We start from the raw sequence: 13,994 nt of genomic DNA, 5'->3' as shown, positions 1-13,994 counted from the left end.
CTGCCAACAATCTAAACCGCAGTAATTGAAGAAGATGCTTACACTTAATTCTCGTTGTATCCCGTGTCTGTGTACAGTAGGTAGATTACAGTTTGCTTCGGGGTCATTTCGGCGGTGTCAGTTTCAGAAATACCATTCATACCAGCGTTGTCAATACTTGCATTTAGATTTTTCTTTTTTTACAGAAAAGAATGATGTGCGTGTGTGTGTATGTATACTGTATGTGTGCGTTTGTGTGTGTGTGTGTGTGTGTGTGTGTGTGTGTGTGTGTGTGTGTGTGTGTGTGTGTGTGTGTGTGTGTGTGTGTGTGTGTGTACACAACCCGGTATGTGTGTGTTTATATAAATCTATCTATCTATCTATCTATTATGTGTGTGTATACCGATGTTTCTGGTTGACATTGGCACATTTCACTCAGGTTTTTTCATCTCACTCATGTCACTTTGTCTGCTGACCTCACTCAGCAACGATATAAAAATAAAATAAAATAAAATAAAAATAAAACAATTCACAGGAGGCAAGCAGTGATCACCCCATGATGTGCACTGCAATGTAGTTTCAAATGCACTACATTGCAGGCGCTCTTTGAGAGTAAAAAACAAAAAAAGAAGAAGACGATGTGTGACATGCATGATCTGGGCAGATTGCCCCAGGAAAAGTGCCAATCTCAACCCAAAACAACAGTATATATATATATATATATATATATATATGTGGAACGTGCTGTTCCTTATCAACGTCATGTGTATATTAACTTCCAACTAATTTTTAACTGATCAAAATCCCCCAAAGGGACCCGCGGAGCTGTCCTTCTTCACCCGTCATTTCTTTCATCCATGGTTAAATATGTAAATAAAATGTCTAAAGTCATTCTTCAAAGGGGAACAAAAGAAAAAAGGGAGACCGAGGGAAAAGACAGCCATAAAATTCCTCCAATTCTCCATAACATTAGCCAGAGGGGGTCCAGCTTCCAGCCAGAGCCTAGCAGCGGGGGAGCAAGCTCGCTCCATAGAATCACACATCTCAAATCCCACACACACAAAAAATAAAATATCTTTTCAGCCGCAGCCATCAAAGGGCCCCCTCCTTTCACTTTATTAGTTACAGAATTATCTCACAGTTGCTGATTTCTCAGAGATGGAGGCTGCGCGGCTTGCTTCATAGCATTGTTGTGGTTGCAAAGATGAGATGGAGTCGCTGTGTGTGCGCGCGTGTGTGTGTGTGTGTGTGTGTGTGTGTGTGTGTGTGTGTGTGTGTGTGTGTGTGCACACGCGCATGTTGAGCGTGGAATAGGCAATAGCAGGGTGCATATATGAAAAAGAGGGGGCGGTAGACAGAGAAGAAACATAAAAGAGACTGTAGTAGCTGCAGTGGCTACAGATGCTAAAGATTGAACAAGGCAGATTCCTCCCAGTTCTTCTTCTTCTTCTCTCTTACAAAGAGGCATCATCATGACCAGCAAAACAATCATGAAAGCCGGGGAGCCAGAGAGAGCCAGAACCAAAGATGACAAAACACAACAAACTGGCAGACAACAGCACGTCGTCCTATTAGGCTGTGTGACTATATTATTTTCTAGGTTTCATTAAAACAGAGAAGCAGATAATAAGTGTGGATACATGCTTTAAAGAAATGCCAGCGAGAGTATCCTGAAAGCCAGGTGAAGAGTAAATGAAGATCGGACCCGCCTTTGCCTCTGGAATCCATTGATATGACATAATTCATCCCCCTTGCACTGAAGCTCTCATCTTTTTGCTCTCAGCTCCACAATGAACGTGTAATGGAAGGTGGGGTTCTATATGGAGAGGCATTCCAAAACAAAACACGAACAAAACTGCAAGTGCTTGCACCTAAACTGACAAAATAATAGCTGGTATCAAAGTAAAACCTTCACACGGGACAAATTATTAGGAGAGACAGCCGCTGGCCGCCGCGTCCACGTCCATGGACGCGACCGTGGACGCGTCCATGGACGCGGCCGCGAAAAAAACGTCCGTGGACGCGAGGCCGCGTCCACGGACGCAAACGGCCGGCCGTCCCGGCCGTGGACGCGACCGTGGACGCGGCCGTGGACGCAGACGGCCGGGGACGCGGCCGTGGACGAGGACGCGGCCGTGGACGCAAACGGCCGGCCGTGGACGGGTCCATGGACGAGGTCGCGAAAAAAAGGCAGCGAAAAAGAAAAAAAAAGGTGTCTATTGTATGTATTTTTTGATGGAGAATTCAAATATGACCTTCTTTTTTGCATAGGACAACTCTAACCTGCATCAATTGGTATTTTATAATTGCCAATTGTACCCTATCCATCTAAAAAACAAATTGGATGTCTATTGTATGTATTTTTTGATGGAGAATTCAAATATTACCTTCTTTTTGGGATAGGACAACTCTAACCTGCATCAATTGGTATTTTATAATTGCCAATTGTACCCTATCCATCTCAAAAACAAATTGGATGTCTATTGTATGTATTTTTTGATGGGGAATTCAAATGTTACCTTCTTTTTTAGATATGACAACTCTGACCTGCATCAATTGGTGCATCAACCTACTTACTATCTATCTATCTATCTATCTATCTATCTATCTATCTATCTATCCATCTATCCATCTATCTATCCATCTATTTATTTATACTTCACCTTTAGTCCAGAAGAGAGTTCAGCCTCAGGAACTTGCACACATGGAACTGTGTCATGACTGTGTCATGGAGCTAAAACAGAGCCATGTTAAATACTCACAATGACTCTGATGGACCAATCAGGGTGGTGGTGGGGGGAGGGATCAACAATAGACAGAAACTGGATAATGCTTTGTTAACTGTCCCACCTAAGTCCCTGCTAGTCTGAACAAACATCACCTTCCCTCTCATAACACTACTACTACTACATTTATATAAAGCTGCTCTTGCATTTGAATTCAAGTCTGACACAAGTTAAGGTTAACTTAGGTAGTATTTCATTTTGCTGGCTTTTAGGGTCTGTGTGAGTGTGTAGGCTCACAAATTATTATAATTGTCATTAAGTGACTCTGAGATCTATCCATCCATCCATCCATCCATCCATCCATCCATCCATTTATTTATACTTACTGTTTACATTTTCTATAAATATTTATTTCTATATAAAACTCAGTTGTGTGGAGTTATTGTGTGCCTTTTCTTGTTGCTAAAGAGTCCATTTGTTCACTAGACATTAAGTCAAGGTTACTATTTTGAGTTGAAGCTAAGTGTTTTATTGCTTTGTGGTTTAACATGATTTAAAAGGCAAATTCATTGTTATGGTTACTTTAGAAGACTGCTTTTGCATTCATGAGTTAAGAGAGCCAAGCTAATTCAAAGAGTTAGGTTAAAGGAACACAAAACATGACCTAACTCACAGCTGCCATTGGACAGACAGTTACAACATACTCTTATCTTTCACAGAACAGACAATTATCATTTATTTGATCTATTTGAGACTATGTAGCTGCTCTAGGGGAAATAGAGCATTATATCAGCCTATTCAATTGATAATGACCAATGGGTGCCAGTTTCTAAGTAGTTAAAGCATATTAACATAACAATATATGTGGCCTAGACATGGACATTGCCCAATCAACTCGTAATCTACAGAAATGTCCACCACATCACACAGTATAAAACCTAGTAGGCTTAGTGGATTACCTATGTTAAATCATGTCAGGTTAGTTTGGTTCAAGATTCAAGTATAATAATTTATGAGACAAAAATGTAAACAGCACAAATGTACAATCACATCTAGGCTAGAATGATAACATAAAGTCCTGACTACTCCTTGTTATTGTGGTCCTAAATACTACAATGATTAGTTTGGATGCATTGCTTCTATCATGTCCAATTAAAAATAAATACATTACATACATACAGAAATCTGCCTTCTCCTGTATTGTATTAGTGACATTCATTATAAATAGTAAAATAACAGGACAGAGCAAAAAAGGCCTCTGTTGTGTCTTTATCTGATCACATGCAATCAGACACTCACACTGCACAGCAATACTTTATTACAGGCTCAAGGCCCACAGGGTAAGAAGACCATACATTACAAAGATAATAATTAAAAAAACAGAGTACATTCACCAAGCCCCAACAGAGCTAAAAAGGCACTCATGCCAGTGGCCTCTAACGGTAGACATGTACCTGACAGAGTTTTCCCCACATTGGTTACAGATATAAGGTTTCTCTCCGGTGTGAATTTGTTGGTGTATTTTGATATGTTCCAGTCTAGGAAAGCTCTTTCCACACTGGTCACAGCAATAAGGTTTCTTTCCAGTGTGATTTTTCTGGTGTGCTTTGAGATGATGAATATCACTGAACCTTTTCTCACACTGGACACAGCAGTATATGGCTTCTCACCAGTGTGGATTTTCAGGTGTCTTTTCAGAGCCGTCTTCAGAGTGAACCTTTTCCCACATTGGTGACAGCAGTAAGGTCTCTCTCAAGTGTGAATCTTCTTGTGTTGTACGAGGCTAGATTTTACAGTGAAACGTTTGCCACAGTGTTCACAGCAGTAAGGCTTTTCTTCGGTGTGAAATCTCTGGTGTACTTTCAGAGCAGCCGTTAAACTGAACTTTTCCCCACATTGGACACAGCTGTACGGTTTCTCTCCTGTGTGAATTCGTTCATGTATTTTGAGATAAGACAATCGAGTAAAGCTTTTCCCACACTGGTCACAGCAATAGGGCTTCTCTCTAGTGTGAATTCTCTGGTGTTCTTTTAAAATCCCCTTTTGAACAAATCTTTTCCCACACTGGTCACAACAATAAGGTTTCTCTCCAGTATGTGAACGCTTATGATCTTTTAATTGTCCAGACGAGCAAAATACTTCCCACATTGTTCACAGCTGAATGGCTTCACTCCGGTATGAATTCTCTGGTCTACTTTGAGATAATAAATTGAGCTGAAGGCTTTTTCCACATTGGTCACAACAGTACTGTCTTGGTTTAACTGAGGACAGCACAGGACAGGGAGAGAAAACACACACCTGATAAGAGCCAGATTCACACATTGATCAGCATTTAAGTAACATCATCATTATTATTGTTGAGTCTGAAAAGAACAATACAATGTGATAGATCTTTACACATCTGACCCATAACATTATTAGCAATTCACATGGTTACTATAATAGGTGAGTCTTCTAGCTTTAAAAAAAAATATATGTCATTAATTCTTTCTCTTACTAAGTGGAACATCCCACTTCTTAATTGTATATTATTTGGAAAGGGTTGAGTAGCAAAATGTTTGCCATAAATTCAATGCTGAGTTGCATTTGTTTTCCTACATTTCCCCTTCAATGTATTATTACAATGTATTTACTATTTCTTACTTAGGTCTACTTAACTTTGTATTTTTACATTATTATATTGATCAACATTAACACATAGTGTGTGTTAGGTTAGGTTAGTTGCAGAGGCCTTTTTTGCAGAGGCCTTTTTTGCTCTGTCCTGTTATTTTACTATTTATAATGAATGTCACTAATACAATACAGGAGAAGGCAGATTTCTGTATGTATGTAATGTATTTATTTTTAATTGGACATGATAGAAGCAATGCATCCAAACTAATCATTGTAGTATTTAGGACCACAATAACAAGGAGTAGTCAGGACTTTATGTTATCATTCTAGCCTAGATGTGATTGTACATTTGTGCACATTTTTGGCTCATAAATTATTATACTTGAACCTTGAACCAAACTAACCTGACATGATTTAACATAGGTAATCCACTAAGCCTACTAGGTTTTATACTGTGTGATGTGGTGGACATTTCTGTAGATTACAAGTTGATTGGGCAATATCCATGTCTAGGCCACATATATTGTTATGTTAATATGCTTTAACTACTTAGAAACTGGCACCCATTGGTCATTATCAATTGAATAGGCTGATATAATGCTCTATTTCCCCTAGAGCAGCTACATAGTCTCAAATAGATCAAATAAATGATAATTGTCTGTTCTGTGAAAGATAAGAGTATGTTGTAACTGTCTGTCCAATGGCAGCTGTGAGTTAGGTCATGTTTTGTGTTCCTTTAACCTAACTCTTTGAATTAGCTTGGCTCTCTTAACTCATGAATGCAAAAGCAGTCTTCTAAAGTAACCATAACAATGAATTTGCCTTTTAAATCATGTTAAACCACAAAGCAATAAAACACTTAGCTTCAACTCAAAATAGTAACCTTGACTTAATGTCTAGTGAACAAATGGACTCTTTAGCAACAAGAAAGGGCACACAATAACTCCACACAACTGAGTTTTATATAGAAATAAATATTTATAGAAAATGTAAACAGTAAGTATAAATAAATAGATGGATGGATGGATGGATGGATGGATAGATCTCAGAGTCACTTAATGACAATTATAATAATTTGTGAGCCTACACACTCACACAGACCCTAAAAGCCAGCGAAATGAAATACTACCTAAGTTAACCTTAACTTGTGTCAGACTTGAATTCAAATGCAAGAGCAGCTTTATATAAATGTAGTAGTAGTAGTGTTATGAGAGGGAAGGTGATGTTTGTTCAGACTAGCAGGGACTTAGGTGGGACAGTTAACAAAGCATTATCCAGTTTCTGTCTATTGTTGATCCCTCCCCCCACCACCACCCTGATTGGTCCATCAGAGTCATTGTGAGTATTTAACATAGCTCTGTTTTAGCTCCATGACACAGTCATGACACAGTTCCATGTGTGCAAGTTCCTGAGGCTGAACTCTCTTCTGGACTAAAGGTGAAGTATAGATAGATAGATAGATAGATAGATAGATAGATAGATAGATAGATAGATAGACAGATAGATAGATAGATAGTAAGTAGGTTGATGCACCAATTGATTTAGGTTAGAGTTGTCATATCTAAAAAAGAAGGTAACATTTTAATTCCCCATCAAACAATACATACAATAGACATCCAATTTGTTTTTGAGATGGATAGGGTACAATTGGCAATTATAAAATACCAATTGATGCAGGTTAGAGTTGTCCTATCCCAAAAAGAAATTAATATTTGAATTCTCCATCAAAAAATACATACAATAGACATCCAATTTGTTTTTTAGATGGATGGGGTACAATTGGCAATTATAAAATACCAATTGATGCAGGTTAGAGTTGTCCTATGCAAAAAAGAAGGTCATATTTGAAATCTCCATCAAAAAATACATACAATAGCCACCTTTTTTTTTCTTTTTCGCTGCCTTTTTTTCGCGGCCTCGTCCATGGACCCGTCCACGGCCGGCCGTTTGCGTCCACGGCCGGCCGTTTGCGTCCACGGCCGCGGCCTCGTCCACGGCCGCGTCCACGGCCGCGTCCCCGGCCGTCTGCGTCCACGGCCGCGTCCACGGCCGGGACGGCCGGCCGTTTGCGTCCGTGGACGCGGCCTCGCGTCCACGGACGTTTTTTTCGCGGCCGCGTCCATGGACGCGTCCACGGCCGCGTCCATGGACGTGGACGCGGCGGCCAACTGCTGATTATTAGCTATCGCAACACCAATGCTTGTACAATAGAAACCCCTCAGGCGCTATAATACAATGTCAATGATGTTATGTATATGAGGCAATTTCCCCAATGGAATACATATACCTTTTATATGATTCAACAATAACTGGATGAGAAAAAGCAGAGCGATGTTTGAGAGTTGAGTGAGGGGGTATTATACAGCTGGAGTGCATTCTTATCTTAATTTATATAGGTCTATACATACATGCTCATACTCTGAGCACCCAACAGCTGAAATGCCACCAGTGAGATATGCTGTTGCTGTACTAAACCGTTTAGCCACGCTGGTGCCAGGTTTCTCATCTCGCCCCAACACATTTCTAAAATACTTCTAAACACATTTTGGTGGCTCTTGTAAAAACATTAAAAAAAGTTGTCCTGTTTACTTTTGATCGGGATTTCACCCCAGATGGGCCAGAGGTATGTACCGGTACATCTTACAACTTCAGGCTTTTACAAAGTTAATTTGAGTTAGCTTTCTGTCTCACGTGTTGTGGAGGAGGAGGCTCATAAGGAGGCTCATGCACTGTGAAAAACTTGTGTTGGGGGGGAGCACCCCCCAACACAAGTTTTTCACAGTGCATGTACTTGTACATTCCCTTGTGACAATAAACATCTTGAATCTTGAATCTTGAATCTAACAAGACCTTCTCTCAGACAAGTCATGCCACTAGAGACCCCGATTTAAACAAGCCAAAGGTTTTCTTGTGGTTTTTATCCTTTTAGTTGACCGTGTACCAGTGAACTGTACTGTCCTGTACCTTTTCCTATGCAAACCTCTAATAAAATCCTCAATCAATCATAAAATCCTGACACACAGTCAGGTCAGGATGGAGTAGTTATCCTTTGTATAGAATACTGCAATGGAGAATGCCCGTAATACTCCAGATTAGACCACAGTCTCAAGGTGCACGACTTAGCAATATCATGAAACTGAGAAAACAGCCAGCACACACAGTAAATGTCCCTTTCTTATAGTTTTCCCTCTCCACTGACAGAGCAAAGGATGCGTTTCAACCTAACAGGTCTTCCTCAGCGTTGTGGAAGGCCTGTTAGGTTCAAACGTGTCTGTTTCGAGGACATGGAAAAGGACATTTACTGTGTGCTGACAAAATAACAAAATGCAAACCCATTATTTTAAAGAAATGCTAACAGTCAGAGTTCCCTGTTGCATGCAGCCACAATGAATGTTACAAATTGACGTGCAGAGATACAGTAGGCCTACTGTACTTTGATATGATTGATTTGGACTATTTATATGCAAGATATTTTGCACCATCTTCACAAAAATATGACCCCTTAGGGCCAGGGCCGTTTTTAGCTATAGGCGCCGGCGGTATAGGCGGTCGCCTAGAGCGCCGATCTCAAGGGGGCGCCTGCTGAAATGGAGTGTTTTTTTTTGTTCATTAGTATGTGAATTGCCTGCCCTGAAGCATCGACGGTTGGGTAAGTGATCTTGTTTCCAGCAGGCTGGCTGGCTTGACATTTTTGCATCATGTTGTTGAACAGTTAATGATCCACCCAACCTGACCCAAAACGGGCAAAAATCACGCCAAAACCCGAGAAAATGTCATATTATTGAACAGTCATCCAAACCGGCCCAAAACCGACTAAATTCACGGCAAAACCGGCAAATTCACGGCACGAAGCGCGCGCGGGAGTGGGGGGGGGGGGGGGGGCGCATTCGAGAGAGCTCGCCTAGAGCGCCGATTAGACGCGCTACGGCCCTGCTTAGGACATAAAAGGTAGATGGTCACTTGGGAATTGGAAGGTTCCCGGGTTGGTCACCCAGCTACGGGTGAGCAAGACACTGAACCACTAAAGCTTGGTGCCACTGCCATGCATGGTTTCCTCCACCATCAGTGTGTGCGTGTGTGTGTGTGTGTGTGTGTGTGTGTGTGTGTGTGTGTGTGTGTGTGTGTGTGTGCGCGCGCATGCATCCGTGTGTGAATAGGTGAATGTAATACAAATTGTAAAGTTCTTGGATTACAGGTGCTATATAAATGCACCAATGCTCCAGCCTCCAATAGACTTCAAATGGAAAACCGGTGGGGTGCCTCTCTGGAATCCAGATTTGGAAGTGAGATGCTTTAGCTACTGATTGAGCTGATAACACAATGTCAAATAATTCATTCGTGCACATTTGTTAATTTCCGTATAGCAAAAAGACACAAAAGCGATACAAAATGACTTTAAAGTGGAAATCCATCCTTTAACCAGAATGTATGTTGTTCCTGTGATCTCAGTGTGATCAATAAAACACAAACAACTCTCTTCTGAAGCTGGAAACCAGAGAACAAAGGCTTTAATCACGTGTGATCATGATTAGACTGTCTGCACATTAAATGGTTCTTTTCTATTGACAATAATTGGGACATTGATTTTGTGAGTTTGATATTTTCTTTTTTTTTCATGAGCATTATTTGATGTTAAAGTGTACTGAACCAGAAAATGCCCCCCATTATTGCAGATATATCCACCCTGACACCCTGACAGACAAAACAGCCTGTTAACTCCAATTCAGTATAATGTCTTGGATCTCCTCTGGCTTTGTAGAACACTATGAGAATTGGTTGATTGAAGAATTTATTAGAAGTTTGCGATATGAAAAAGTAAAGTTTTATGACAGCACAAATCACTGTCTGGCTCAAATCACTGTCTGGTACAAGGTCAACTAAAAGGAGATCCTAGTAAGCTTCACAGCTTATTTAGGCCTACACAGTAACCACTTAGTCATGGCTAAAGAAAAGTGAAAATTCATAGGAACATTATACACTAATTTTCTTCTTAATATTTATGGTTCATCCTATAATAATACAATCAACCATTATTAGGTCGAATCAATCAATCATCATTAATAATAATGCATTTCAAGCCAACTTAATATGTATTGGTCCATACAATTCCACAAATTATTTTCCTCGTGCACTCTCTACCAGTTCAACTAAATGAAATCCATCCAACTTTGTTTCTTCTTCTTCCATGAGTCATATAAAGGTCAGCTGACCATAGGCTCTGTAATGTCATTGTGTTTACACATAAAAGTTTATTCACTGGAAAAAGGAGAGGGGGACTTAAAAAGGGAAAGAAAAAAAACTCCCGTTCACACTCATTCTATTTTCTCACTTATGCAGACCGTGAAAATTGTCAGTTGTGGCCAGAAAGAACTCGCTTGGCGCGGCACTGAATCAGTGCAGCAGCAGCTGTGGGCTTTTTAGCCACATTTGGGATGAGCGCAGGCTGCCCTGGAAATGTATTAAAATCACTCATAATTGCTCCGGTAGAGGTTTTAGGGCGAACATCATGCACAAGCAAACGGAGGATGGCAAGTGTGGTGTAAAAACCCTTAAAATTCTTGTAATGATTGGCCAACACGCTGTTCCGCACGATTTGAAAATAATCACCGTGTCAGTTCCATCTTTCTTATGCAAAGTAGCTGTCTTTGAAGGCGGATCTTTTGGCAGGTTAGTCCAGGACGGAGGCAACGACCAACTCAAACGAGCGCAGCCACTAAACGAACGAATGAGCTGGCTGTCTCTCTCTGTTGGAGGATAATCCACATTTTTGGCACAGTTTTACAACTGTTTGGGAATATTAATGTGGATATTTTGAGGGCACTTTGCGAACTTCCCAGCAAAGTGGTTTTGTTTTCTGCTTTCTCTTTTTCTTTAAGTTAGGCTGGCTGTTTTTTTAGGCAGACATCGGACTGACTGAGTGAATCTTGATCGTCGGATACGCGCGGAACGGCCGTATCGTGTGTGGAAAAGTGTCATGACAATTTTGCACCGTCTTCAGTGCACTTTTGTGAACAAGTTGGGAACATATCAGAAAGAAAGCCCCGAAACCACGACCACGGAGTGGAGCGGTGCACGCGACTGAACATCTTCAATAAACGGCATTCTTGTCAGATTGTGGACTATAATAGACACAGACCGGTTGATTTCAAAGCATGGAACTAAGCGCTCAATATTTTCGCCTTTTTGGACATGTCACCGGAATTATATTTTTACCAAATCATTAAAATCGGAAAGGAAAGGGGGTAAGGATGGTCCTACCACAGACAGTCTTGTAAGTTTTCAATTGCTTTTCTGACCATCAATATCCACCACATCAACTAGTGCTCTTCGCACCTCCGTTTATTTTTGTACTTTATCCCAGTGGTGAACATTTAACGTTTTTTTTTTTTTTTTTTTTTTTTGTAAGGCGGATCAAAGCAGTGAAAATGTGTTCCACTACTAAACCCATGCTGTGTGTGCTGCTTGTGCTGTGTGTGTGGAGCGCTGGGGGCATGGCCATTAGTTCAATCGACCCTGACCGGTCGGGAGAAGGGAGATGTCAAAACATCCACATCCCCTTGTGTAAGGACATTGGTTATAACATGACGTGCATGCCAAATCTGATGGGCCACGAGGACCAAAACGAGGCGGCTATCAAGCTCCACGAGTTTGCCCCGTTAATAGAGATCGGATGCCACAGTCATCTTAAATTCTTCCTATGTTCCCTGTATGCCCCCATGTGCACGGAGCAGGTTTCCACCCCTATCCCCGCCTGCCGGGTGATGTGTGAGCAGGTCAAGCTCAACTGTTCTCCCATCTTGGAGAAGTTTAACTTCCCGTGGCCTGACTCTCTGGACTGCAACAGGCTGCCGACCAAAAACGACCCCAACAACCTCTGCATGGAGGCCCCCAACAATGGCTCGGAAGAGCCCCACAAAGTGTCCCACACTCAGCCTCCCGAATTCAGGCCCCAGCGGCCCCTCGGCGGGCAGGACCTGCAGCTGAAGGACAGCGGCAGCAAGGGCACCTGCAGCAACCCCGGAAAGTTCCACTTCGTGGAGAAGAGCGAGTCGTGCGCCCCCAAGTGCCACCCCAAAGTGGACGTGTACTGGCGGCAGGGCGACAAGCAGTTCTCCCTGGTGTGGATGGCCATATGGTCCATCCTCTGCTTCATGTCCAGCGCGTTCACGGTGCTCACGTTCCTCATCGACCCGCAGCGCTTCAAGTACCCCGAGAGGCCAATCATCTTCCTGTCCATGTCCTACTGCGTTTACTCCGTGGGCTACCTCATCCGGCTCTTCGTGGGGGCCGACAGGATCGCCTGCGACAGAGACAGCGGCGTCCAGTACATCATCCAGGAGGGCCTGGAGAGCACGGGCTGCACCATTGTGTTCCTCATCCTCTACTACTTCGGCATGGCCAGCTCCCTCTGGTGGGTCATCCTGACCCTCACGTGGTTCCTGGCCGCCGGCAAGAAGTGGGGCCACGAGGCCATTGAGGCCAACAGCAGCTACTTCCACCTGGCGGCGTGGGCCATCCCCGCCGTCAAGACCATCATGATCCTGGTGATGCGGAAGGTGGCGGGGGACGAGCTGACGGGCGTGTGCTACGTGGGCAGCATGGACGTGAAGGCCCTGACGGGCTTTGTGCTCATCCCGCTCTCCTGCTACCTCATCATCGGCACGTCGTTCCTGCTCTCGGGCTTCGTGGCCCTCTTCCACATCCGCAAGATCATGAAGACGGAGGGCGAGAACACGGACAAGCTGGAGAAGCTGATGGTGCGCATCGGCGTCTTCTCCGTGCTCTACACGGTGCCCGCCACCTGCGTCATCGCCTGCTACTTCTACGAGCGGCTCAACATGGACTACTGGAGGATCCTGGCCGCGGAGCAGCGGTGCGGCGCGGACGGCGGCGGGCCGGAGTCGGACGAGTGCGTGATGAAGACCTCCATACCGGCGGTGGAGATTTTCATGGTGAAGATCTTCATGCTGCTGGTGGTGGGCATCACCAGTGGCATGTGGATCTGGACCTCAAAGACGCTGCAGTCATGGCAGAACGTGTTCAGCCGGAAGCTGAAGAAGAGGACGAGGAGGAAGGCCGCCAGCGTGTTCACCAGCGGCGGGCCCTACATTAAACCTCACCCACCTCTCAAAGGGCACAATACCAAGTATGAGCCCACGCGGCCCCCTCCTACATGTGTATGAGCTGGCTCTCTGTGTATACTCCCCCCCCCCCCCCCCCCTCCAACAAACAACAAAAAAGATACTTTTAAAGCCCTTATACCTAAACCAGACACTGTAATCAAGAGTGCCATCAAAAGAAATAAGGTTCATGTTTTATTTATGCAAACTGCATTGAAAATAATGCAATGTAATATTTTCTATTTTTTTTTTTTTTTTTTCATCTTGAAACATCTCAAGCTACAAGAACTGCCTTTGTTTGAGGGAGAAAAAAAAAACAACAGCCACCCCTGGAATCACTTATCTCATTGAGGAACTTAAGTAGAGAGAGAAAAAGAAAATCGTATTGTTTCTGAGACAAAGAGAGTGTGGAATAAACCATTTGGATGTGCCATGGGGTGGCTTGAATAATGTGCAATATTTGTTTTCCTTACAGGCATAAAAGGCACTTGTACTGTTACTGACATTACAAACAATGAAAGGACTCCATGGATGATGGAAATGAAAGGTCTGAGAG

General features: G+C 42.8%; 1 protein-coding gene across 1 annotated transcript; it reads left to right on the top strand.

The window, feature by feature from the left end:
* Positions 1–11,743: 11,743 nt before the first annotated feature.
* On the top strand, positions 11,744–13,501 carry fzd10 (frizzled class receptor 10; the record flags this gene model as incomplete). Its single annotated transcript, XM_080739104.1, has 1 exon — positions 11,744–13,501. One exon carries the CDS (start codon positions 11,744–11,746, stop codon positions 13,499–13,501), a length of 1,758 nt encoding a protein of 585 aa, XP_080595230.1.
* Positions 13,502–13,994: the final 493 nt, after the last annotated feature.

The sequence above is a fragment of the Nannobrachium achirus genome (genome assembly GCF_963921795.1).
Source record: "Nannobrachium achirus genome assembly, chromosome: 12".
NCBI lineage: Eukaryota > Metazoa > Chordata > Actinopteri > Myctophiformes > Myctophidae > Nannobrachium > Nannobrachium achirus.
Note: the sequence above shows the minus strand (reverse complement) of the source record. Positions and strands in the feature narration are given on the sequence as shown.